Source organism: Protopterus annectens, chromosome 8.part0 (genome assembly GCF_019279795.1).
Source record: "Protopterus annectens isolate FY-2018-M chromosome 8.part0, PAN1.0, whole genome shotgun sequence".
Taxonomy (NCBI): Eukaryota; Metazoa; Chordata; order Ceratodontiformes; family Protopteridae; genus Protopterus; species Protopterus annectens.
In genome coordinates, this window is record NC_056741.1 from 16,785,121 (window position 1) to 16,812,678 (window position 27,558).

General features: G+C 41.5%; 1 protein-coding gene across 4 annotated transcripts in view; it reads right to left on the minus strand.

Moving 5' to 3' along the window:
* Positions 1-16,607: 16,607 nt before the first annotated feature.
* IFFO1 (intermediate filament family orphan 1) overlaps positions 16,608-27,558 on the minus strand; it is a 390,911-nt gene continuing 379,960 nt past the window's right edge. For all 4 annotated transcript variants that reach the window (XM_044079576.1, XM_044079573.1, XM_044079577.1 and 1 more), the window contains one exon: positions 16,608-19,680. In XM_044079576.1, the coding sequence (XP_043935511.1) occupies positions 19,578-19,680 (103 nt within the window). In that variant the 3' untranslated portion in view covers positions 16,608-19,577. The remainder of the gene's footprint in view (positions 19,681-27,558) is intronic.

Here is a 27,558-nt window from a genome sequence, read left to right on the forward strand (position 1 = left end):
TCTTTTTTTTCTTGCATTTCTTCCTTTTCTCATTCCTTCTCTTTTTTTAATTTTACTTTGTTATATCTTAGGTTGTATTATCCTGTGCCATATTACCAGTTTGTATACTTAGCTATGAATCCATTTGCTAACTTATCAAATGGTTTCATTGATATTAAATTTACAAGCTGGACATCTCATAGCCTGTTACCGTAATGATGAGTTACAGAATTTTATGTCATCTTCTTTACATGACCATAAGATGATTGCAATTTTTTGTGCTGTCTGCAACGCTTCAGTAAAAAAATGTAATTAAAAAACTGACTACCCATTCCACTGCTCTGCTCTGTACTTTTAAAATTAAACCAAAACATGCAGCATCAGCCAAAAACAGTCTCCCCGAAGTGCACAGGATATTCACTCTGCGAGCAGGAGATTGCACGGGTCTATATTAGATGACCGAACGCTTAGGTAAGCGAACGGTGATTATTCAACCCCATATAAGCGAAAGCTTACAAAACCGAACTGTCAGAACAGCTGTTCCAACAAAAAAAAAAGAAAGCACATTAAAACATGAGATTAAGTGGAGGGCTTCGCCCCCACACCTCCCGACGTGAGGGTCTGTGCCCCCACACACCCCCTACTTATATATATACTAACTCCGAGACCGCACTACTGTCAAAGGAAAAAACTTCAAAGACCAATACACGTAAGGTACAGTTAAGGCATATTTAATCACTTGCTGCAAGGAGACAAAAAACATGCAAATCCAAGAATTTGTCTAACTACTAACAGGAAGTATGCTTATTCTTACACTGTTTTACAACACATGGCCTTCTATGGCTGACGTAATCAAACACAACTTTTAGCATTGTTCTACAGCAGATGTTACTCAGATTTTCTGCTGACATGACTAGATTTGTGAGAAACTTTTGAGAAAAACAACCTGGCCTTGGTGGGCACTAATTCGTTTACAGGCTTCTATTGTACAGTGTTACATTTCAAGGTACTCTTCTAATTCAGATACAAGCAAATGCTGATTGCAGTTCATATTTTCAAGCAGGCTTTGTACTAATTATCTATAACTTCTACAGCTGTGTATTTTCTCATGGCACAGCGGAACTTCTTGTCTAAGCTTCATACAAGTAGTATTGTTCTATTCATTATTTTCCTAACATAAGCAGGAATCATCTGCTTCTCAGTAAATTTCCAAGGCACAAGCAAGATTTTAGCTAACACTACAAGGTCAGAAAGCATCTGCAGTTTGTACAGATTTATTCAGTATGAAATAGAATAAATGTGTTAACCCTTTTCAAGCTCTAAATGCACTAAGCATATTACTAATACACACATTAATACATATTTTTCTGACAACTACAGTGCCAAAAACGGCAAAGTACCGAAGCGGCCAAGCAAATTCTTTCCCAGGGAAAGAATTTGCTTACATGCCGCTACAATATTTTGCAGTTTCAGTTTTGTCATTTCGACCAAGACACATTTGAAAACATGCGTCTTCGGTCTGCTGATAAGAACCCGATTGCACAGATGACCTTACATGAGAGACTGTCACATAGATGACTGTATGGGAGAGAGATTTGTTTTGAAAATCTGAAGATATGTTTTGAGAAATGGAGAATCTATCCAGTGGTGTTTTGAAAACTGGAGCATCCATTTTTTGTCTTCACTGCAGTGTGTGTGTGTGTGTGTGTGTGTGTGTGTGTGTGTGTGTGTGTGTGTGTGTGTGTGTGTGTGTGTGTGTGTGTGTGTGTCTATGCCCCAGAATAGATTACATGTATGTGGTACACTGCTCCAGAATTACTGTTACACATACTGCTTCAGGATTACATAAAACTGCCCCTCCAGCATGATAGATAACGTTCAATTCAAGGTAAATCACTAGGGATTACAATCACTTATTAGAGTGCTATTCTTGCTAAAAACAATATGCTCTGTTTTTTTTTTTTTTGTTTGTTTTTTTATTCACCAAGTTCCTAGCCTTTTGCTTTGAGCAAATCACTAAGACAGCACTGTTGGGTCATCCCGGAAAAACGATACTTTGTCCACTGTGTTTACCTGGTTAACAAACAGATAAAAGAAAATCAAGAAAAACAAAAGAAAATCAAACCCTGCGCTGTTGGACATGCGACACTTAAAGAAATCTCAACCCCTCAGAGCCACACGCTCCAGGGATCTAAACCTTGTCATCACAACGAACAAAACATGCTGGAGGGATAGGTTCCTGACCCAGAGACTCCCCATACCCTGGAATAGACTGCCCATACATGTCAAGCAGAGCGCCTCCTTGGGCCTCTTCAAAAGAAACCTTGACGATTGGATGGGAGATGGGAAATTCATCCCGGTGATCATGTCAGTCACCCTACTAGACAGGGGTCCAGGGAAGTAAATATTGTGGGAAGAAATATCCAGGGAATTGTTATGGCTAGGCTTGTATAGGCCCAAGGGTCAATAGCCTAGTACCAACCTATAAACCTATGAATTTGTTTTGGCTTAAGAAGCTGGACATATTTTGATCTGTTCCTTGTAAAACTTGTCGCTTTCTGGCAATTTGTTGTGTATTGCCATCACTAAATAATGACAGGCATGTGAGTTTCAGACTTAGCTTATTCAGAAAATGCTTGCTAATTCAAAATTTGTTATTCTAACAGCCTTTTAGATATATAAGCAAATTGTTTAAAATCTGTTCCTGATGATTTTGTTTTTTGTCTCGAATTTTTGAGCTAAGAGGTTGGGAGGGCTTGTGGGTTGCAGAGGTCTGTATTGTATGGTTCTCACAGCAGTGAGCTGAAATACACTGCTTTGTTCTTGTTTGTATATTTGTTCATTCACAGTAAGATAGCATTAAACATCCTAATGAACTCAGTTATATAAGGGGCTATAACTGATGGTCGTGTGTGTGTGTGTGTGTGTGTGTGTGTGTGTGTGTGTGTGTGTGTGTGTGTGTGTGTGTGTGTGTGTGTGTGTCTGTCTATATGTGTATGTCTATGTAAGTACTTAGTTCCTGCATCCTAGTTAAGGTATAAAAAAGGAATACGTTGTAGTAAACAGGAACATAGGTTCATAGGTTTATACTAGGCTATCTGCCCTAAGGCATTTATAAGCCTAGCCCAGAGTTTTTGTGGCTTACGCCACCCCTTATGTTAAAAAATACTGTGCCCATTAGTTTGTTGTGCCTCTGTCCAGCAGTGACACAGAGATGATTCTAAACCTACGATCTCCCATCCACCGGTCAAGATTTCTCTTGAACAGAGCCAGCGAGGTGCTCTGCCTCACATGGACCGGGATTTTATTCCACAACATAGGGAGTCTCTGGGTGACAAATCTATCCCTCTAGCATGTCCTATTTATATCCGTGCTAAGGTTTAAGTCGCTTGCTCTAGTGGATCTGGTAGATTTGGATTTTTTGAGGTGGAGCATGCCCATTAATTCCGGGTTGGACATGGCCTTGTATGTCAGGCACAGGTCACCTCTGAGCAGATGGTATGCGACTGAATAGAGCTGGAGTTTCTTCAGTCTGGCAGCATATGACAGATTTTGGAGTCCCTTTATCCTTTTGGTGAGGAACTTTTGGGGTCTCTCCAATTGCTGCAGGTGTCGGGTGAGATACATCCCGAATGGGGCATTGTACTCGATCATTGGTCTGATAAGTGAAGAGTACAGGGGAACAATAAACTCACTTGATCTGGATGTGAATCCCTTCATGATCAGGTGGGCAATGTAGAAGGTTTTTCTAACCACTTTAGCAATGTGAGTGTCAAAAGAAAGGCCACTGTCAACCTGGGTCCCCAGGTCCCTGATAACCTCTTCTGTGCTTAGTGGATTGCCACCTATATGGTAGCTTGGGGTCACCTTGTTTTTCCCGAAGGGTATGACTATACATTTTTTGGCATTTAACTTCAGGCCATGGCTCTGGCACCAGCTATCAGTTTCCGTGAGAGCCCTCTGAAGGATATCTGTGTCCGATGTACTTTCCACTATGGCTCCCAGTTTGCAGTCATCTGCAAACTTTGTAAGCCATAGTCCTCCTATGTTAGCCTGTACTTCTGAGAAGTAGATGAACAACAGGGGCCATGGACTGAGCCCTGTGGGACACCACTTGTGACCGGCTTGGAGTCTGACATGGCGCCAGCTACTCTAACCCTGTGGGTTCTGTCCTTTAGCCAGTTTGCAACCCATCTTGTGACATATGGGTTTACATTTAAGCTGGTAAGTTTCTCTATAATACCCGAGTGGGGTATTGTGTAGCTTTGCAAGGTCAAGGTAGGCTGTATGGACTGCCTTTCCCTCATCAATGGCCTTGGTGACTGTTTCGAAGACGACCAAGTACAAAAGGCATGATCTGCCCTTGACAAAGCCAAACTGGGTCGGGTCCAATGTCTGCAAGTCCCCTATGTCTTTGTTTATGAGTTCCATTATGATCCTCTCCATAGCTTTGCAGACCAGGCTTATTAAGCTTATGGGGTAATTACCAGGGTCCGTGAGGCACCGCCTTTGTGGAGTGGGACCACAGTTGCACGCCACTCCTTGGGCACGTATCCTGTGGTAAGGCTAAGATTAAACAGCTGCCTTATGCGGGTTTAGTTCCTCATTGAGTTCGTAGCACACAGCCGGGGACACCATCCGGTCCCATTGATGCTGTGTTTTTAGCTTTAGGGAGAGCAGCTTTCACCTGCGCATTGGAGATGTCTGGTTGGCTGCACTCCGCTGGGATAGTTATCTCTCCTTTTGGGGGGGAGAGGGGGGTGAAGTTTGCACTGAACCTGTCTGCCAGTATGTTGGCAATGTCTGTGGGTTCAGTGATTTTTGTATTATTTTGGACTAATTCTGAGCATATCTGGGAGTTTCCACCCAGGTTTCTAACATAGCTGAAGAAGGCCTTATGATTGTCTTTTGAATCTATGACAATTTTTCTCTCAAAGTTGGCCTTGGATGATTTTATGAGAGCTCGTATTTTTACTAATAATGATCAAAGGTGTCTTCTTTATGTATTTTGCTCTATCATGTAACAGCTTTCTCCTCTTATTGTAAAGTTTGTTTATGGCTGGGGTCCACCAGACTGGACGTTTGCCCTAGGTGGAAAGAGTGTTGGTTTTATTAGGGATTGGCTGATCCATGCAGTCCTGGAGGTGTTCGAGAAGGCATTTGTAAGGGCTTAGCTTGGGTTGTGGTTTCCACTGGCTGGGGCGACTTGAAGGATACCACACCAGTCTTGAGTAGTGTGAAGTTTGCCTTAGAAAAGTTCTTCAATGTGGTCTTTTTTGTTTGGGGTGGGGCGGGATGTGGATATCCAGTGAGATTAGTTTATGATCTGATCTCACCAATGAGGGATATACTTCTGGTGTGGAGCATTTTGTCCCCATGTTTGTGATGATGAGATCTAGTATATTTTCTCCTCTTGTGGGAACGGTGACTAGTTGTTCCATGGCATTTGAATTTATGAACTCCAGGAACCTTTGGGCTAGAAAGTTTGGGCTTGAGTAATGTTCCCAGTCTATATTCGGGTAGCTGAAGTCACCCAATATAATGGTGTTTGGAGATACATTTATACCCTCCAGTGTCTTCAGGAAGGCTGTGTGGGGTTCCTGAGTTTGAGAGGGTGGCCTGTAGCATGCTACAAATTGTAGAGCAGTTTTGCCTATGGTTAATTGCACCTGGATGGTTTCCGATGCTCCGTGCATTGCCACCAACCTGGAGGTGTGGGTATCCTTGATGAATATGGATACACCCCTCCTTTTGTGGTGTGGTCCGGTAAAACCTGATAGTGCGGGGTGCTCTCAGGAGCCTTGAACCAGGTTTCAGTCACAGCACAGACATCGATGTTCTCCATACTGAGAAGGGCCTTGAGTGCATGCATTTTGAGATTTAGACTTCTGGCATTGAGCAGCATTACCCTTAGTTTCTTCCCATTTTTGCTTTCTAGTGTGGTAGGTTTAGCATTTCAGCCTTGCCTAAAAAGGCACTAGCCTTAGCCAATATCCGAATCCCAGGGTGACAGGTGCAAGCCATCCTTCATCCCAGGCTGACAGACACTGGATCCCCTTTGAATGACACCAGAAATTAAGCCAATTGTTAAAGCTGATCATCTTGTCTCTATGTTGTGGCATCATTCTTGGTGAAGGAAGGATGCTGCTCAGGGTCAGGTTCATACCTGCCTGGGCTGCATAATCAGAGAGCTCTTCTATGTCTCTTTTCATGTAGTCACACCAGCATGGACAATGACTGTGTCATATTTGTACTTGCTGTGGAGTGACATGAGTGCTTGTGTTATGTGGCGCCCGATAGGCAGCTTACTGTGACCCTCTCCTTGTTCAACCTGGTGAGTGGGACGTCAGTGTGTCTGACTATGGAGTCACCTATGACAAGTATGTTTGGTGTTGTATTTGGGACTGCTTTGCACACTGATTTTGTGTTTTATGTGTTGCCTGTGGTGTGTCATGAGGTGGCGGTTGCTTGGGTGTCTGCTTTGGAGGCCTCTGCTGTTTAGGTAAATTTTTGCTCAGAGCCTCCGAGTATGTCTTTGTGTGTTTATGTGTTTGATTCATTGTTGTGATAGCTTTATGTGAGACTGGTTTTGTGGTGTGTGTAGTTGCCTTCTCCTCCTGTCTGGTCTTGCCAGTCCTAAGTTGAGAGCTCAGCCTCCAGTTTGGCTAAATAGCTGCATCTCGTATTTGTGTTATGTGGGAGGAGGAGAGGGTTGTCTGTACATGAGGCAATTGTAACATTGCCTCAATATTCCCAGATTCGCCAACTGGACAGGAGAGGACGCCAGCATCTGGCCCTTCGACATGCTAGAGAAATTAAGAAGTTTGGGGTGTAACTGAATGAGAGAGGACTTAGTAAGGAAGTGAGTGAGGGACTTTGTATACTACAGAACCGCTAAGCCTGTAAAGAAGATGCTTTTAAGACAAGTGCTGAGCTTTTTTTTTTTTTTTGAAAAAAACTTTTTAGAACAACAAGTGCTGCGCTTTTTAGTTAAGGGATATACTGTTTAGATTACTAGTAGAGCAGTTCTAAGGGAAAAATGAAGAACAGACTTTATGGAGCCAGAAAAAGTTTAACCTTGTTAAACCGATGCTGCTCTAGTGGCAACTCCACGCTAAAGCATGCTTGATAGGAGGGGCTGGAAAGAGCCAGGAATTGACCCACACGCCAATAAAACTACAGTTTCAAGTCAGTAACCACTCCCACGGGGCAGGAGCTGCTCAATGTTTTTTACTGCCACTGATCAACAGAGAGACTTTCCTTTAGCCCAAGCAAAAATGGCCTCACAGAAACTTGCAAACAGTTCAGGAACAGCAAGCCTGTAACTGAACTTTTTTAAATCTCAGAAAAGTGGGAAAAAAGCAAGATTTTTTTGTTTTTGTTTTTGTTTTTTCAGAGATAGCAGAGGTTCACAATTAATATCAAGTTATAACAGTGCAGTAAATGACCCCAGAAAATATGCAAGTTTTGAGAAAAAACGATTTTAAAATTAAGTGCAAACAGGAAATTCAGTAAACAGCTTTTGGTTGCCATCATTGAACATCATCATATGATCCACGTTTCCTGGGGTAAAATCCTTGTTTTTCTTGTTTTGTTGACTGTTGATAGCATATTTATTTTTGGTTGCGAATAAATTGGAATGGATTCTATGTGTTTAATGTTAAATATTAACTATAAAATGCATTTAACTTGTTTTTTGCAGCCACACAGGTGTGAAATGCACTGTGCTGGGCTAAAATAGTTTGTTTGCACTTAATGCACAGTTTAAGATTATGATCTCTTAATCAGATGCTTCCTGGAGTGGAGTGTTTGATCCCCACAGTCTTAATATGTATATTGTGTGACTCTGATGAGGACACATTACCAGTGCTCCTGGGCTGTCCTCAAAAAGGGACACTTATGTCCAGTAGGCTGTCCCAAGCTGCTACCAAATGTATTTATTTCTCCTTTGAATTCCCACACCCTTCAGATAGCCTGCTAATTAATGTTTCACTATATGCTATTTAAGTATGAATACCAGCCTGTCTCCTGTAGTTTACTGGATTGTCAGATGCATTTTAATAAATGTGAGTTTCAATGGAAGAGAAGTTTACTGTTGCTCATGCTAAGTCTGTTTTCAGTGGGGGAGTGTTTTGTTCATCAAATGTCTGTCAGTCTTTTTTCTCTAAAAAAAGTTTTAAATTAAATCCAAATCTATACGATTGTTATAAAAGTAAAGAAGAAAACAGCGTCAGGTTCAGTGTCATACAGTACCTGGCAAGAAAAAGCAAGAATCGGGATATTTGTGTGGCTGCAAATGGTGTCCCCTCTCCATTATCCTGCCTGGGGTCCCATTTGACTATGATCTGGGACTGCCTCTGAAGCATTCTTGCTCTAGACCCATTTTTTAAAGCTCTTCTCTGTCCAATACCCTACGTCTCCTTTATCTTGTTCCTTTTCACCATTTCTCCACCTACTAATCTTCTAGTTTCTGCCCTACCGCTTACCTACCCTCAGAATTCTTCCTTTGTTGTCACCACAGCACTTGTGCATTCCAGCTCCTCTTTATCTAATCACTCTGTAACATTTCCACCTCACTTACTCTTTGTGTAATCCCTACACTTTGGTTTTTCATCTAGCCAGCTACAATTCTAGAACATCTCTGTTGTCTGTTCTCCAGGCATGGTGTTCCATAGCTTCTACCCTTTGTCCTTCTACTCTATCTAGTATTCAGTAATTCAGCTACAGCACTCCTTGTCCACATCTTCCCTTTTATTACTTGCTCAGCATTTGTCCACCTTAATTGATCTTCCTTAGTCCCTTTACAGTGGTTCTACACCCTGGCAGCTCTTCACCTAGAGATTTCCAAATAACTCTAAGCCTACTTATTCTTCCGTTCATCAGACTGCATCACTGCTCCACCCTTTCTATATCTCCTCATTCTGCCTACACTTAATGTAATTAATGTACAAGAAAGTCCCTCATTGGCCTTCCTCCACACTATTTACTCTTCCGCTGATCCTTCTAAAGTCTTTCTCTTCCTTAGTCATTTACATTGTTTATTCATGTAAAGTACTCCTCAACCAATCTCTTTACAGCATTCTTGTTCACCACCTACTCCTCTTTGTAGTACTTCAGAAAGTTTCCCCAGTTCCTCCAGCACATTCCTAAACTGCAATTACCCTCTATAGTGTTAGTCTGCCCTGTTATTTCTTTCTGTAATGCCTCTGTGACATTGCTCAGACCAGTCCACTTTCATATTGTCCCTCACCAGCTTTCTCCAATGGTGATTGGTCTTTGTCTGGTCCATTAATAACCTTTCTCCACCCTGCCTTCTCTTTGTGTAGTTTCTCCCAAGTATTACTTTACCCCACCATTATCTCATCTACTCTTCAACCCTAGTCCCTCCGTGTCATCTCTTCACCCCACCTAATTTTCATCTAGGCCCCTTGCAATATTCCTCTCCTCATGCTGCTTGTTTTCTGTTACTCTGTCATTATTCAACTACCCCGGCTGTTTGGAGGAATGCTGCAGAAGGTGACCTCTGGAACAACAGGCATGATAAATGACCAAGAGAAAAAGTAGGTGGGGCAAAGAAATGCTGATCAAGGATTGGTAGAATAGTAAAGTACAGTTTTGTACCTACCATAAATGTAGATATTCGATTGTACACCCTGCTGCAGTCACCACACTTGGGTTATCCTGTCGTCAGGCGGTCCCGCAGTTGGCCAGAATTCCAAAGTCTTGGTCCAGCGTTGGTTGCTGTCGCTTCTTCCCTGACGTCAGTGCGCCAGGGGTATATATAATGCATCCAACGCCATTTTCTTCAGGTTTTTCTTGCCCCAGATGTCAGGTGCCCCCAAAAAGGTGGTCAGTAATTAGTGCCAAATTAAGTAAATTTTGCACAAACACAAAATCCCTCCAGCTATAAGCAAATACATCAGGAAGGTATTGTAGAGATTTAGCCAGTTAGATCAGAGGGGATGGAGGGAGGGAAACCTGGACTGCAGCAGGGTGTACACCCGAACATCTACATTTATGGTAGGTACAAAACTGCACTATGTTCATCGTGTTACCCTGCTGCAGTCATCACACTTGGGTAGAATCCCAAAGCTAAGAATGGGTGGAGGAGTCATAGAGGGTTAGAGGCTAGAAGGCCCTGCAGAACTGCAGTGGCAAAGCCAGCCCTAGTCTTAGAGTAAAGTGGTAAGTGATAGTGTTTGGTAGAGGTGTGTACTGAACTCCAAGTTGCAGCTTCCAAAATCTCCTTGGTTGGAACCCCCCTGAGGAAGGCTGTAGATGTAGCTGTTGCCCTGGTGGAGTGGGGCCTAATGGTAGCAGGAACTGGTTTTCCATGATGGGTATAGCAAAAACGAATGCGATGTCCTATCCATTTGGAAATGGTTTGTTTTGATATAGCCTTTTCCTTGTGAAGCTGTAGCATAGGATACAAAGAGCTGGTCAGATTTTCTGAAAGCCTTAGTTTTATCCAAGTAGCAACAAAGTTGCCTGTGAATGTCCAAGGAATGCAGGAGTCTTTCTCCTTTGTTCTGTGGATTTGGGAAGAAGGTGGGTAAGTGGATGGTTTGATTTAAAGCCACACTGGAAACCACCTTAGGCATGAAGGAAGGATTAGTTCATAGAGAAACTCTGTCTTGATGGAAAATGAGGAAAGGTTCCACTGCCATTAGTGCCTGCAGCTCTGAGACTCTTCTAGCTGAAGTTATTGCTAGCAGCAGGGCAGTCTTCCATGATAGGAACTGTAGATCTGCAGAGAAAGCTGGTTCAAAGGGAGGTAGCGTAAGTTTTTCCAGAACAAAATTGAGGTCCCATGTTGGTGTAGGTGCTCTCCTGGGGGGCCTAATATCTTTTGCCCCTCTGAGGAACTGCCTTAGAAGTGGATGCGAAAATAAGGGTGGTTCTGTGTTGTAGTGGGCTGAAATAGCTGATGCATGGATTTTAATGGAAGAAAAAGAAAGTTCTTTGTGCAACATCTCAGTTAAATACTGTAGAATGTGGGGCATGCGAGGCTGAGTTGTGTTTTGGCCTTTGGCTTGGTTCCAGGCACAAAACCTTTTCCATTTGTCCGAATAGGCCTTCCTGGTGCTGGGCCTCCTAGCTTCCAGAATAACATCCATAACTGCTTGGGAAAGAGGAGCTGGCTGGATGCTTAGGTGATTTGCCATGCAGCCAGATTTAAGGTTTTGAGCTGGTTGTGAAGAATCTGATTGTTTTGCTGTGTGAGCAAATGGGTAATTTGTTGTAAAATCCAAGGTGGGCCCTGGGCCATATTCCTCAATAGTGGGTACCAGTGCTGGTGTGGCCAGTCTGGGGCTATGAGTATCAGTCGTGGTCTCTCCTTTCTGACTTTCAGAAGCACCTTTGTGAGGAGAGGCAATGGAGGGAAGGCATATACTGTCAGGTTTTCCAACTGAATGAGAGTGCGTCCACTTTCCAAGCTTGATGGTGAAGTGTCCTTGTACAAAATTTTGTTAGTTGATAGTTTTGAGGACTGGCAAACAGGTCTATGTCTGGAAGGCCTAATTTTTGAGTTATCATTGCAAATACTTGTGGATCCAGCGTGGGGATCCATGATGTTTCTGCTGAGGTCGTCTGCCAATGTGTTCTTCTTTCCTAGCAGGAATTGAGCTTGTAACTGAACTTGGTAAGCCAGAGCTGTGTTCCACAAGGTCATTGCTTGCCTGCATAGAGGGTAGGAGTGTGTACCCCCTTGTTTGTTTATGTACCACATTACTGTGGTGTTGTCCGTCCTTATTGTAAGTTGTCCTGAATGTAATAGATTCTTGAAGGCTGAGAGCATTCTGTACAGCTAGCATCTCTTTTTGATTGATGTGCAGATTCCTTTGATCTGCAGTCCATACACCTTGAACGCACTGTCCTGCCATGTGTGCCCCCCAGGCATAGTCCAATGCATCTGTTGTCATAGTTTGCCTGGCTGGGGGCAAGGTGAAAGGCTGACCCTTGTTGAGGTGACATGCCTGTGACCACCATAGAAACTCCTGTTGTAGGCAGGGAATGAGAGATATCATTGTGTCCAAGCTGTGGCTGTGTTGAGACCATACGCTTTTTAGGTACCACTGTAATTTCCTCATATGCAGCTTTGCAAATGGTATTAGTAGTATGCAAGATGCCATGAAGCCCAAGGCCTGCAGAATTTTTCTTGCAGGTAGTTGGGTCTTTGTTGCCATTGTTTTGAAATATTGAGTCAGTTGTAGTTGTTTGTCTGGTGTCAGATGAGCTTTCTGGGCCATTGTATTCAAGCTGGCACCCAGGAATGTCATATTTTGTGAGGGTACTAGTTTTGATTTCTTTTCGTTTACTGTGTACCCCAGGCAACTTAGAAGATGTTTTACAAAAGCCAGATGTTGTAAGAGGATGTCCTTGCTTTCTGCTTGGATGAGGCAGTCGTCCAGGTATGGGTATATTTGAATTCCTCTTTGTCTGCAGTATGCAATTACTGGTGCCAGGCATTTTGTGAAGACCCTGGGCGCAGTAGATAAGTCAAAGGGCAGTGCAGAGAATTTGTAATGGGTTGAACCTACAATGAAACGGAGGTATCTTCTGCAACTTTGTCTGATAGGGACATGCAGGTATGCCTCCTTGAGGTCCAACGTTACTAGCCATGCTTCCTTGCCCAACATGGGAAGAAGCTGCAGTAGTGTTAGCATCTTGAATTTGGGTACTTGTAAGAAGGTGTTTAGAATAGAAAGGTCCAGAATTGGTCTCCAGGCATTGTCCTTTCTGGGGACTAGAAAGAGTCTTGAGTAAATTCCTTGGCCTTGCTCTCGAGTAGGTACCAGTTGAATGGCTCTCATGTCCATGAGAGCTGTAATTTGTTTTTGTGCCTCTGCCCATTGATTTTGTGGCAGGTTTGGCATTCCTCTTTTCATTGGCAAGGTGCGAAAATGGAATCTGTATCCTCTTGAAATTATGTCTAGGACCCATTTGTCCTTTGTGACAATGTGCCAGTTGTCTGAAAAAGTGCGAGTTTTCCTCCCAAGGGGGCTGCCAAGAGAGTGTTGCTTGGCCAGATGAGGTGCAAGTCATTGAGTTTGCCTTCTGGTAGTTTGGGACCTGTCTTCTCCTCCCTTTTGTGTTGCAGTGCCCCATTGGCGAGGTTTGTACTGGGCTCGTGGTTGTCCTCTGCCTCTTGGACGTCTGTTTTTACCCCTCTGTGGTCTGTCAGTAGCTGGAAAGGACCAATTTTTTGTTAGCCGATTTCTGCTGAAGCGAGGGGGCTGTACCTGTAGGAAATCTTTGACTGTCTGCATAGATTTTGCCTTATCCTCCATTTTCTTTAAGACTTCTTCTGCTTTAACTCCAAAAAGAACATCCTGCTGTAAGGGAGCATCTAGAAGCTTTGCTTTAACATGATCAGGCAGAGTTTGTTCCTTTAACCAAGCATGCCTATGTATAACAGACCCAGTGACAGCTGCTCTGCAGGAAACCTCCAAAGAATCAAACCCACATTGTAAAGTATGTTTGCCCACCTGTTCAGTTGCATGCAACAGATCCTGCATTTCTTTCAATTCAGACTGTTGAGGGAGTGTGCTCATTCTTTGTTTTAACTGAGAGATAAGAAATTGCTGATACTTTAGTATGTGAAATTAGCAATTTAGTGCTCCCATAGCTAGAGTGGCTGAGGTGTAAACCTTTTTCCCCCACCTGTCTAGTGCTCTGGAGTCCCTTTCAGAGGATACAGGATTTTTTGCCATAGAAGCCTTAGCCCCTTTGGGACCCTGGGAGATAGTCTCTGGATCAGCAACAGGGCTTTTATAAAGAAATTTGTGGGAATCAGGCACTCTATAGTATCTGTCAGGTTTGGCCGGAGCAGGAGGCAGAGAGTCTGGGTTCAAACTGGATTCTAAGTAAACATCATCCACAATGTCTAAAACTGGGGGGATGGCACGTGGTCTGTGCTGGGGGAGTTAAAGAAACTCTCTGAGCCTTTTCTTTGAGTCAGAGTAGTCCTGACCTTCCCAGTGAAAATGTTCCCTCATAGTGTGTAAAGTTTCCCCAAAGGAGTAGTCTTCAGGAGGAGAAGCTGAGGGAATGGAATCCTCAGCATCAGAATCTTCATAAGGGGAGAAGGAGTAATCTTGGTCCTCTGAGGAGCCTGAGGAAATGGACACTTGTTCAGAGGATGCATAATCTTCCTCTTGTCTAGGCCTTTTGTCAGGAGGGGGTTGGGAACCCCTGATTAAAGAGATCAAATCTTCAGCCATTTTGAGCATCTGTTTCTTAGGCATGGGGCCTTGAACAGGGGACTGAAGTGCAGTCTTTTTAGGTTTAATAGGAGTCTTCGTCTTAGGGTATGTTTTAATGGTGAGCGTCGTCGGTCTGAAGACGCCTTCAGAAACCGAAGTTGTTTCTGCAGCACCGACATCTTTTTCAGCGGTGTCGTCGGTAGGGGCTGAACAAAATGGCTGCGTCGGCCTGGTACTTTCCACCAAAAGTTCCGAAGCGGTCTCAGATTCCAGATCTGCGGTAGTCAGGGGCTGCATCGGAGCCTCACTGAAGACCGGTGAACCGGAGACTGGACTAGCCGAGGCCTCGGAGTCTGGCTTGGGTCTAGACTGCCTGTCCTTATCCTTGCGTTTTTTGTGCATGCCGGTAGTCGGTTGCTCCGACGGCATAGTGTAGTTACATTTTCTACCGAAGTAGTGTTGTGCGAAATCAAAGCGTCTTTTTATAGTACGCTTATTAAACCTAGCAGAAAAATGACAACTAGTGACGTCGTGGTCTGGGCCTAGGCAAGGTATGCAGTAAGAATGAAAATCCTTATGAGGTATTTGCTTCCCACAAGAAATACAATTGTTAACTTTTTCTGACATCGGTCTGAGGCAAGAAAAGTTTCCCCAATGGGGTACTTAGCTTTATTGAAGACTTCGATCTGAAATTCGAAAATCTCAGGAGTCGGCCGACCTGCACTTGCGAACTGCTTCTGCTTCGGGCACCGCGCGGCAAGAAAGACTGAAGAAAATGGCGTCAGATGCATTATATATACCCCTGGCGCACTGACATCAGGGAAGAAGCGACAGCAACCGATGCCGGACCAAGACTTTGGAATTCCGGCCGACTGCGGGACCGCCTGATGACAGGATAACCCAAGTGTGATGACTGCAGCAGGGTAACACGATGACCATCTGGGAAGTAGAAGCATTGCCCAGAGACTAAATGAATCCTTGGCAAAACAGAAAAAATACTGAGAATGGATTTAAGAAAGACAATACATGTTGAAAAAATGGCTCTACAACGAACTAACAAAAACAGGAACATTACATGCTGTTGTATTGAATCCAAAACATCTGAACTAACAAAATACATTAAAAAACACTGATATCAAACATAAAAAGAAAATATAATAGCATGCACATTGACGGGGGCGGTTCCACCAGCATCCACTTGGGAGGATTGGCTTTGCCTCTTAACACTGTTCTGCATCTTCAAAGTAGGAAACACCATATTAACAAAACACTCCCACTTCCTGTCTGCAACACTGTACTGTAGAATACATCATGGTTAGATCAGGTCAATGGTGTATGAGGATGAAGCCCTGATTACTACCCAGATCTGAATAATGGGTGAAGCCAGCACTGAAAGGCGAGGAATGATGATACAAGAGCTTGCTTACCTCTCTCAGAAGGGATGCTGAGAAACAATATACTATGGAGGAGACCCATTGCCTGTAGCCTGTTCGAAACTAGAGAGCAGAAAATTAGCAACTGCTTTTAAAGGTGTGTGGGTGAGGAATAATGGGATGCGTGTCACCATGGAAGCAGAATGTTCTAGAACTGACAAACTATTGAACTTCCATATGAAGCAGCATTGCTTATATAAAGTCAGCATATCATTGGACATAGCATCTATGTCAGGCACCTCTGTTCTTTGAGCTGTACTCCATACGTGGGAGATGTGCTGGGCACCTGGGAGCTATACTAGTACCTTTGGCTTGCATTTTGGACATGGGAGCTGTGCTGGACATCAAAAGGTGTACTGTGCACCTTAGAACTCTGTTTCACTTTGGAAGTGGCTAAGCAACAGATGTAAGGATAGAGATAAAAAACACTGAAACCCTCTGAGTGGTGTGTGCTTTTTCTGAGGAAGACTTTCTACTTGTGTCGAAAACATATTTGTTTGTTGGCGTTAAATTAAAGAGGATTTACTTCTGGTTTCTGACCCTCATTTGGCTCTTCCAGCGAACTTTTTTCAGGTTCCAGGTTTTTTTTTTGGTTCGCTTACATCTCCTTTTAGTGGTTTTAATAACTGTTAGCATGTCATACATTTTTGTTGCGGACTGTGTTTTAGCATTAGTGGAAATAAGAAAGAATGCACTGTAACTCAGGGCCTTATTTTCTTTTCATCAGTACTGAAACTGAATACTTCAGTTAGTAATGTAATCACCTTTGGTAAACTGGGTACCATAAATCATGAACATCCATTAGAAAATGAAGCTTGTATAGATTTTTGTAAATACTTCATAGTCTGTGAAAAAAACTGATCTATCTTGACCCTTGTAATTGAGACTCATAATTTCATGCTGTATTTTCATATTTACATCAGAATGTCCAGCTTTTTCAACAAGGTATCATGTTAACACAAAATGAAGGAACAAAATAGTCACAAAATGTAGAAAATGAAAGGCATTCTTTATTTGGCAATATATATATTTTTACATTATGTAACCCACAGTTTATTTTATCCCCCAAAATATATATATAAATCACAGATCAATGTTCAACTTTTTTCTGGTTTTCTGACAATTATCAGAACCTGCACATATATCGAAGCATACCCCAAGCCCTGCCTTCCACTAACGCCAAGCACAATGCATCTGCAAAGAACAACCAGACAGAATGAAATGAGAAGCAACCCCCTAGGGGTCAAAGTGAAAGGTGCAACATGTTTCTCTTTCCTATGTATCCTACGATGATGCTAGCTGATCTCCACAGCCTCATTCCCATTACACATGGTAATGCAGAGTGCACTTCCTGTAATTCCTCCTGTGTCTTTCCAGATAAATTTCATGATGAGCCAACATGGAATATAGCAAAGTGGGACCGTTCTTCAATTTAAGCCTAAACAGACACAACGTCAGAAAAAAAACTCAAACCTCGTCTGACACAAAAATAGTGCTTTAGTCTTATGCTCTCTGCATGCCTTTGACACAGAGGGTTATGTGACAACAGCAAGAAAAAAATCATAAATAAATATTGAACTACACCACTGCCTGATAAAAGAGACTTGCCAAAACATATTTTCTAATAATTTTAACAAACTATGATTTCACCTGATAAATTACTTTATATATCTATTACGTATTACAGGACCTTATCAAACAACAGCATCACCCTCTGTTTTGTTAACAAGACCACACTGTCACAAACTGGGCAAAACAGATCTGACCTTCCACATGCCCTTATGCACAATGCTGCACTCAGTTTTGTTATGCTGCAATAATCTGAGAAAGCACAATTCCCAAATGACACCTACAGAATTACTGAGGTTAGCAAAAATAAATCCTTTCCTCAGGAGGAACTCTGAAATCTGTTAATTCCAAAAGAAAGAGGCAAGTGAGAAAAGAGAAACACAAACATGAGATGAGAGAAACACGTTTATACTTGTAACAGGAATTTAAAGTCCACAGACATTTATAATTTAACAACCAACTGGTTGGAAAGGGTGGAGGGGGGGGGGGGGCAGGAAATGTACGGCATGCTACCCTCACCTTACAAGGACTTCCATGCAATGCAACAGTCCAGAGCTTCCATTCCCACACTGCATTCTGAGTGATCTATGCTGTACTCTGGAGGCAGCAGGTTTACTTACATAATACTAGGCACTAATAATTCCTCAAAACTTCCCCATTTCTCCCTGTAACATCCTCCAAAACACAGCAGAACAAGATTCACTAATTTCTGATGTGGTAGAAAATGTACACTCAAGTGTGTGCAACTTAAGAGTTCCTGACAATTTGCTGTTGTAAGTAATTTCGTACACAAGTCCTTGACATTAACTTTCAGTGGTTAATACAAGTTATTAGACATGATCATAGTTCATATCATATAAGCAGTTCACTGAGGTGTCAATGCCAGCAAACTTTTCATTTAACCTAGTGCCCAATCTCTAATAACCTAACCACATCTTTGGAAATGAAATACATTCCCCTTTAAAGTGTCTTTTACTCTATTTTAGTTTGCACCTGTCAGGTAACTCCTAGGTGGAGTTGCCTGAAGCCCTGGCTGTGACAGTACAGCTCTGGTTGTCATAAACGTTCTAATTACAAGCAGCAGTAGCCAAGCTCTTACTACAGCTTTCGTAGCGAAGTATGAATCCATAAATAATTCATGGTTTGCTGTGACAGTGGAAGAATGAGACTGATCGAAACACGAAGTGAATAAATGACACAGTCTACTCGTCCTAACGAGTTGGTGATGGTCAGGCAGAAACTGCTATGGTACCTACTAAAAGTGCTATGAAGGAAGGAACATTCTCTTAGTAGGAACTTGGTCACTCTGAAAAAAAAGAGGGTCTGTCAGCTAGCTGAAGCAGAATTTCACACAACTTGTAGATTAATTAATATTTAACTTAGTCTCTTTGGGACAGAACACTGATTTTACCAGAGAGCAGAGACTATCTGCCTGCTACACAAACTTATATTGCACTCAAACCTTGATATGGTTATATCACCAGGGACCGATCAAACAATAGGCTCTTATTCAATATGGAACCCAGTCCAGTTTATTTATAAGTGACCTCTAAAATATGACACTTGCACAAAGAGCAAGCCTGTGATATTTCCTGGTATGGGCCCATATTAAGTGAATTATTGTCAAACGCTGACACGGCTTTTGTACTGCTAAAGCAATATAATTATGGCTTTAGTTTTCTGCAGTTCCCATTGAAGGTAAAAAAAGTACTTATGTAGTTAAGTTAATAAAATAAATGTAAAAAAGCCCTGAAAATACTGCATTTTTAGTTAAGGGCAACGCTGTCACAACCTCATCAAAATAGTACATCTACCTAGTTAGACCCTCTGCATTACAGACAAACTCTGATAGTCACACTGTTAGGGACTACATAAATGTGTGACTTAATGCAGGGCTTACTGCATTTTACAGAAATCCCGATAAGGCCATATAATTCAAACAGAGGACAAAAGTGCAATCTAAAAAAAATCTACAATGTTATCCAAACTATTTCACCGTTAGCCAGCCCTGGCTAGAGTCACATTATCAGAGACAGTACAATAATGCAAGTTTACCAAAAGTTACAAAATTACACCGTCAGTGACATGGACATAAAACAGCAATCACATCAAAAACATAAATAAATAGAAATAAAAATACTGTGTCCAGACTTTTATGCAATTTGTATCACTTTCAAATCCTGAAATGAACGGATAAGCAGCCAATTACAGGACTTTTGTCAACAGATATTCAAGCCGTTACAGTTCTGTATCTGTGTTGTTACATGAGCGTGTGAAGTAAAGTCCCTGATGGTATAAAATAGGTCCACTGAGTCACAAGACTCACAAAACACATGAGGGTTTGTGGTTCCTGAGTCCCTTCATTCATTTTTGTTTTCATCTGCTCCCCTCATCTCAAGGATGTGTCGGATGCAGTTTCCCGATCAGAGTCTGCAGCGTCTTCTGTCACTCCCACTTCACCATTCGAGGCTGTAGCCATTGAAGGAGATTTCCTAGACAAAAAAAAATTCAGATGGTTTACACAACAAATATCAGATTGAATAACACCTTGATATGACAGATTGTACCGCACTCTCTTTCTACCTGACAAGATCTACAGAGCTATAGAACAAAATTTTCCACCCCTCCCACCTCCAGTAAACAACAGCATCACTTGGGGGCGTTAAAGTGCCGTGGACAGAATTACAGTGTAAATTCTCTCAACTAATAGTTATCAGCAGGTTGCTTTATTGGCACTTACTACTGGGCAATCTGATACTTATATCTTTACTAAACTAAAACTGGCAGTTTGCAATAGAGAATTAAGAATATAAAGATGTTGAAGATTCATGCTTTAGTCCTAGGTTGGATCCTACAGTGTCCACTAGTCTGTCATGTAACTCTGAGCAGGTCACTTAACCAGATAGTGCTCATTAGTCCCACCTGGAAATGGGCACTTATGCAAACAAATGTCCTGAATTCAGCTGATTACTGCAGTTGTTTTTTAACCTAGGTTGGTTGGTAACTAAACTTCCACTCACCATGTCAAAAACCCAAGTGTGGGATCAAATCTACAGTCAAAGTACTTCCAAAGGAAGGAGTGAGAAAACAACTCCCCATGAGTGCAAGATGTAGAAAATACCAAATAATTACCAGAACACTCTAAAAAAAAGTCTGGAAGTCAGAATATCACACCTGTACATAACAAAAAAGACAAAAAAAAGCAGTCGTGTGTGTGGACGTGAGTACTTTTCTATACATTACAGCAGCAAACAGCATAGCTGGGAAACAATATTTTCCTGGTTAATGAGAAAAGCCTACAAAAATCCACAGGTCTCATATATTTGATTAAATGTACCACATAAGACCTTACCCGCTAGTTCAATGATTTATCATATTCTCTGTTACTCGACAACAAGAGGAAGCCTGTGGAAAGAGATGGACCCTCAAAGACCAAACACCAAAGATGAGAATGATCAAAACGTATGACACTAACAGCAGAAAAAGATCGGCACAAGGATCCTGGATAAATGTGATCTGTTATGTGATGCAGTAAGCATTCATCCTGAAGGCTGCACCAGACTGTTTCATCCAAGTATAACACAAGAAACTGTTCCTCTTTGTCCATCACACTAACGTTATCTTTCCTGGTTTATCCAAAAATCACACCCCAGACATCTTTATTTCAATTTTTAGATAATGAGATCTGCTATTACTCAGACAACAGGTCTCCCAGCGACTGCCACATCTTTGGAGCAGGCTACCAATTCATGTGAAACAGAGCATCTCTATGACACTATTCAAGAGGAACCTGGATGAGTGGATGGGGCACCATAAATTCTTACCAGGTACAGTGCCCACAACTCTCCTGGACATGGGCAGCCATCACTAAATGCAATCTTGGGTATTGACTAGTACCTCTATGGTATTACATTGGGTTGAAATGGCTAGACTTAAAATGATCCTAAGATCCTATGATTTGTCAAGAGCAAAATAACAGAAGTGACATTATACCATTTTTTAAGAATAATAAGAATAAAATCAAATTTGTTCATAACCATTTTTTTTTCAAGATTTTACAGATGGAAACCACAATGTAGTAAAATACATATACATACATACATACTCAAACACCATCTTTAATAACCCAAATTAAATTGGCCTAGGGATAACTGGCATTACTAAATTCTGTGGTCATAAACATGTACCAGTAAGGCAAATTACATAACTATTTTTTTTCACTGGTATCAAAAAACTAGTTAGATGCACAACATTAAACAAGTGCTGCTGAGCTTTCAAAAATTTTCTAGTCATAAAAGTAAATATAATTGATTAGAACAATTAAGTCTCTTATCAAATTTCTATATCTAACTATGAACCCAGTCCGAGTTGAAAGTTTAAAACAACCATAGAGTATTCCTTAATCACATCATAAAACTGAAATGGAAAAATCAGTGAATGCAACATATCAATATATAATAAAGTGATTGCTTAACCAGAGTACACAGTGAATACGCTTGTAGAAAAAAAATTGTGCAGACTGCAGAATAAGCAACAGTTAAAGACAAGGAAAGCAGTTGCACAGCTAGGGTACGGTGAGATGGATAACTGCCCCCCAGGCGCAAAGTGTTAGGGGGGCACAATCAGGTGTTCCCAATTTTTCTTTAATGTAATACCAGCTTTTAAAAGCCGGTATTACATTTGCAGTCAAACCTTCATATGTGACCTAAACTGTAGCAATTACCTGTGTAGCAAGCAGTTTGCTACAGTCTAAAAGTAATTTTTTTTTTAATAAAAAATGAGTGCTGTAGCACTCCATGCGGGCAGGGTATAAACTGTAACAACTGTTTGCTACAGTTTAAAAAGATTTTTTTTTAAACTAAAACAGGAGCGCTGAAGCATTCTGTGCCTGCAGGGTATAAATGGTAGCAACTATTTGCTACATTTGTAGAAAGCAGTTTGCTATAGTTTAAAAGAAGAATTGTTTTAAATAAAATATATTGAAGGAGGTTTGGGGACATGCCACAGGAATGGGACCTGAATGGCTGAAGCAGGAGAGGGGGTTGTCATGCATCTGGCCATCTGATTGGTGTGCCAGTAGATGAAACATCCATTTTTTTTTCTGCTCTTCAGTGGAACAGCTGAGGGAGTGGGTCACTATTTCATAGTACTAGCCTAGGGCATTGGTTGAACCAGCTACACTTCTGAATAACTACAGACAGAAACTGCTGCCAAAAACAAAACTATAAACTTGTCAATTCCATAGGGTCAGTCAGAATACTTGATGGTTTCCTATAAAGTCAAGGAAAAACTAACTAAACACCTAAACAAGTATCAATCATATTAAACAAAATGTTAGCATGTGGACATGTCGCTGACCAATGCCAACAGGCTGCGATTATATCAATCCATAAAGGAAGGGGGACATCAGACCCAAACTATTTTAGTCCAATCCATTTGGCCAATACTTTATGCAAAGTCATGGAAAGAATCATAATGGACCTTATTAAGACAGTAGACCTGTTTGTAGTGGAACTATATAGGTTCATAGGTGTTTACTAGGCTAACAACCACAAGGGCCTTTTTAAGCCTAGCCATGCATCCCAAATCTCTGATAAGTTCTGGTACCCTTGATAAGTGTAAGCAGGGACTTGGGAGATGAACCACTTACAGGCTGCTTCTGTCCATTAGAGACACAGGTGCCAAACCGGGGATGAATTTCCTGTTCCCCATCCAATTGTCCACGTTACACTTGAATTTGGTTAGGGATGAACTCTGCTTCACATGGATGAGGAGCCTATTCCAGAGAAGGGGTTAGTCTCTGTGATACATACCTGTCTCTCCAGTAGGTCCTACTTATTTCACAAGCAAAGTTTAAGTATTTAGAATGGGTAATTCTGATGCTGTTTGTTTTGCGGATATGCAGGAGGTCCATCAGAGTGGGGTGTGATAATGCCTTGTAAGGCAGGCATAGATCTCTCAAAAGCCTGTAGGAGACAGAATACAGGGATAGGGCTTTGAGGTGGTCTGCACAAGACATGTTATGCCCTGTATTCTTTTACTGAGGAACCTCTATGGACATTCCAATTATTGGATATGTCTGGTTAGATATGTACCAAAGGGGGCACTGTACTCAAAGGTAGGTCTGATGAATGCCAGATACAGTGGAACAATGACTTTCTTCAGCCTGTATGCCATACCTTTGTTTATAAGCTGCACAACATAGAATGATTTCCTCACTGATGCAGACACGTGATGGTCAAAAGCTAGATTACTGTCCATGTGTGCCTCAAGTCCCTAACTACTGGGTCAACTCTTAGGGGTGTTTTGTCAGAATGACAGTTACCAGGGGTGGAAAAATGTCTCCAGACTGAGAGTTGTATGATCACCCACACACATATTCAAGTTGATGGCTGTGAGATTAAAACCACTACCTATCTAGTTACGCAAGCTACAGAAAACAGTACTTAACACTAGTGTTATGGTGCAAATCTGAGTTTGTTAAAGGGATATCTTGCTTTCCTGAATATGGTGTTATTCTTTAAAGATATAACAGTAGCACTTCATAAAGGGCTGACACTGCATACTGCTTTTCTTGAATCATTTAGACTACCTTACATAATGGACTAACTGACAGACTGAAAGCATTAAATGTCAAGCCATACATAATTTATTTGAGTAAAACACTGGCTGAATGATTGAATGCCACAGTGGTGCAGCGGTAGCATTGTTGCCTCACAGTAAGAGGTTCTCCTGTTCGATTCTCAGCTGGAGTGCAGGGAGTGCCTTCTGTGTGGAGTTTGCATGTCCTCCCGGTGGTTGGGTGGCGTTTGAAAGACATGCGTGAATGGGCGTGCCTTCTTTGAAGGTTGGACATCGAGCTGGCAGCTCGGCATTCATGAAAATCTACTGCCAATCAAACTGGCTGAATGATTGAATAAAAAAGCCGGAGTAAAAGTGTTAATTGTCGATCCTAATGGGGTTTACCAGTGATGCCTCATGGGGCACTCCACTGAGGCCATGTCATTCTGGACTATTTTTCAAACATAAATGTGAAAGGTGTATAGAAATGTACTACAGATAACCAAATATGCTGATGATTGCAAACTGGGTAATATATTACTTTAACAAAACATGCCAAAGTTCGTAGGTTCATACGTTCATAGGATGATACTAGGCTATTGTCCTGGAGGCCCTTATAAGCCTAGCCAAGATGGTCTACAGAAATGCAGAATATTTCTTTAATGTTTGTAAATATAGCATCATTAGACTTAGCAAAAAGGGCACCATTTATGATTACAAAATAAATGGTCAAAATATAAACAATTGCATCACTGTTTAAGATCTAATAACAAGGGTAGGCAACAAATATTGACGATTGTGTAGTTATCAAAGTAAGAAAAAACATATTTTGTAGCCGATCTAATTTTAAAAGGCATGTCTAGTCTCAGCAGAGATCATTATATCAGTTTATACTTCACAGATCTGACCACTATTGAATGTAATGATGCATTTTACAGCTTTCAAACAAGCCACCTCAAACAACTTAAAAAAAATATGATTGCTTACTACAAAATTCAAAGGGCTGGAAAACTTAAGCTGTTCAGAATGGTGCCAGGAAGTATCATTATAATTGGGTTCTTAGAGGTTACTTAGATATAACTTTCGACTGGTCTGTAAGGCAATGTTGCAACCATTTTTATTTAAAAGTCAATGCTTGGCAAGCAACACTGGAGGAGCTAACGCCAGATTGGGGAACCTATTACTATAAAGAAAAATCAACAATAGAAAAAAGTAACCGCTATATTACACAACAACTTCCAAGATTATGGAGCAAGCCTCCCCTTAGAATCAAAAGTCATCCATTAGGTAACAATTTGAAATGTTGGGATTCATTTTGCCAAGTCCCAAAATGTGAAAACAAAAAGAAAAAACAGACTTACATATATTAAGTCAGAGATTTGCATTTCTCAGAGTATTCACTCTTCTCTGAGATATGGTCATCTCAAAGTTGGGATAAAGAGGTTTGTGGGGTGTTCATAGGTTCATAGGCTGGTACTAGGCTATCAGCCCTAGAGCCTATACAAGCCTAGCCATATCAATTCCCTGGCTATTTCTTCCCACACTATTTACTTCCCTGGACCCCTGTCTAGCAGGGCAACTGACGTGACCCCCGGGGTGAATTTCCTTTCTCCCATCCAATCATCAAGGTTCCTTTTGAAGAGGGCCAAAGAGGTATTCTGCTTGACATGTATGGGCAATCTATTCCAGAGTCTGGGGAGTCTCTGGGTTAGGAACCTATCCCTCCAGCATGTTTTGTTTATTGTGACGACAAGGTTTAGATTCCCTGGAGCGTGTGGCTCTGAGGGATTGGGATTTCTTTAAGTGTAGCATGTCCAACAGCTCTGGGTTTGACATGGCCTTGTATGTTAAGCAGAGATCGCTTCTGAGTAGACGATATGCAACGGAGTATAGCTGGAGTTTTTTAAGGCGGTCAGCGTAGGGCATCTGCTTTAGGCCTGTGATTCTTTTAGTGAAGTATTTCTGCGGTCTTTCCAGTTGTTGCAGATGTCTTGAGAGGTACATACCAAACGGGGCATTGTATTCTATAATGGGTCTAATGAGGGATGAGTACAGTGGGACAATCACATTGTGGGGTGAGCTTTCCCTCCCGCAAAAATTAAGTTTAAAGAAGACTGATATTCAGTATTTACTCTTTTCCTGCGTTTTCATTTTTTCCATGTTTTGGGACTCAGCAGTCAAAGTCGCGGCATTTCAATAGAGAGCTCGTTTATTACCTTCCTTAAAAAATAATCTTGATGCACATAAAGACACAGGAAGTAGAAAATATCGACATTACACCAATCGATTATTTTGAAGGCCATTAGGTTGTAAGTTTGAAAATGAAATCTAAGGATGTAAATATTTTTGCCTACATGTATCTGGTATATATTAGATACGTGGCTTTGCTTCTGAATGTTCCGTTTATTGACAAAACGATCCTCTGTTTAGTAATACAAAATATTCCAAGATCCTAGCATGATGAAATGTGATCTCATTCTATTGGGATAAACATTCTTCTGATAACCAAATGGAATCATTGGCCAAAATGCATTCGCCAACATGAACTAATTCACTTCATTTACCCACATATCCTATTGTATGACTTTCCTGCTTTACCCACATATACTAGTATTGTCTTTTTTCCGCTTTATCTATATATGTTTCAGAGCCAATGATTTACTACTCATCCATATAACCATATAACTTTTTTAAACATTTCCTGCTTTATCCACATATCCATGTGAAACTACTTCCTGCTTTATCTAGATACCTGTATGCAAACCTTCCAACGTTACCTACATAGCCTATTTTAAATGTTTCTTATGCTTTATTTGCCTGTCCTAATATAGAATGTCATGATTTATTTATTTATCTCACTGCAAAATGTTTCTGCTTTGTTTACATTTTTGGCTGGGATCCACACAATGTATTACACACTTGAGCAAAGGCTGTGGCACATAGCAGTGATACACAGCAGCAAAAAAGCACTTATAAACTGAATGTGAACACAGCGGTAACCAGAGCAGATAGCGTCACTCGGAAGAGAACAATTCAAGTCAGCAATAAAGCATGATAGCCGCAGCCAAGCAGTACTACATGGACTCATGAGAGTGCTACTACTGCCCACAGCAGCTATGCGCTAGCTTACGTCAATCTCATGAGATGTTCACTGAGGAGTGCACACAATGTAGCATGACTGTAGCAGGCTGCATAAATCAGCATGGGCTGCAGAAAAATGTGAGGAAGTGGCAGAAAGAATTGCAAAGTGATTGCTTGCAGCAGAGTGCAAATACCTTTTGTCTGGTAAACATAAAATAGCTATTCAAGGCACAAACCCCAAACGATGCTCCATTGTTTAAGAACGTCTATATTAAGTGCATTTCATCCAGATAGTGCTGGTATCTGATGAAGTTCAATCACTTTCTGGATGAAAGGTGCTTAATAAAGACGTTCTTAAACAACAGAGCATCGTTTGGGGTCTGTGCCTTCAACAGTTATTTTTTGTTTATCTGTTTGTTATACCTTCTGCTGTTGGTTTGGACCTTTTGTCTGGTGTCAAGAAGCTGGATGCCTATTGAGTTTGTTAAAGGGAGGTAAACATGACCATCAGAGATACAAAAAAGGAGGAATATGGCAAACAGAGGTATACAGAAAAGGAAAGCAGATAAGAAAGAGCGGGTGTGGAAGGCAGGTACATTTTTGTGGGGTACACACACACACACACACACACACACACACACACACACACACACACACACACACACACACACACACACACACACACAAAGAAGGATGAGGGGAATGGTATCACAGACCTGGGAAAAGAG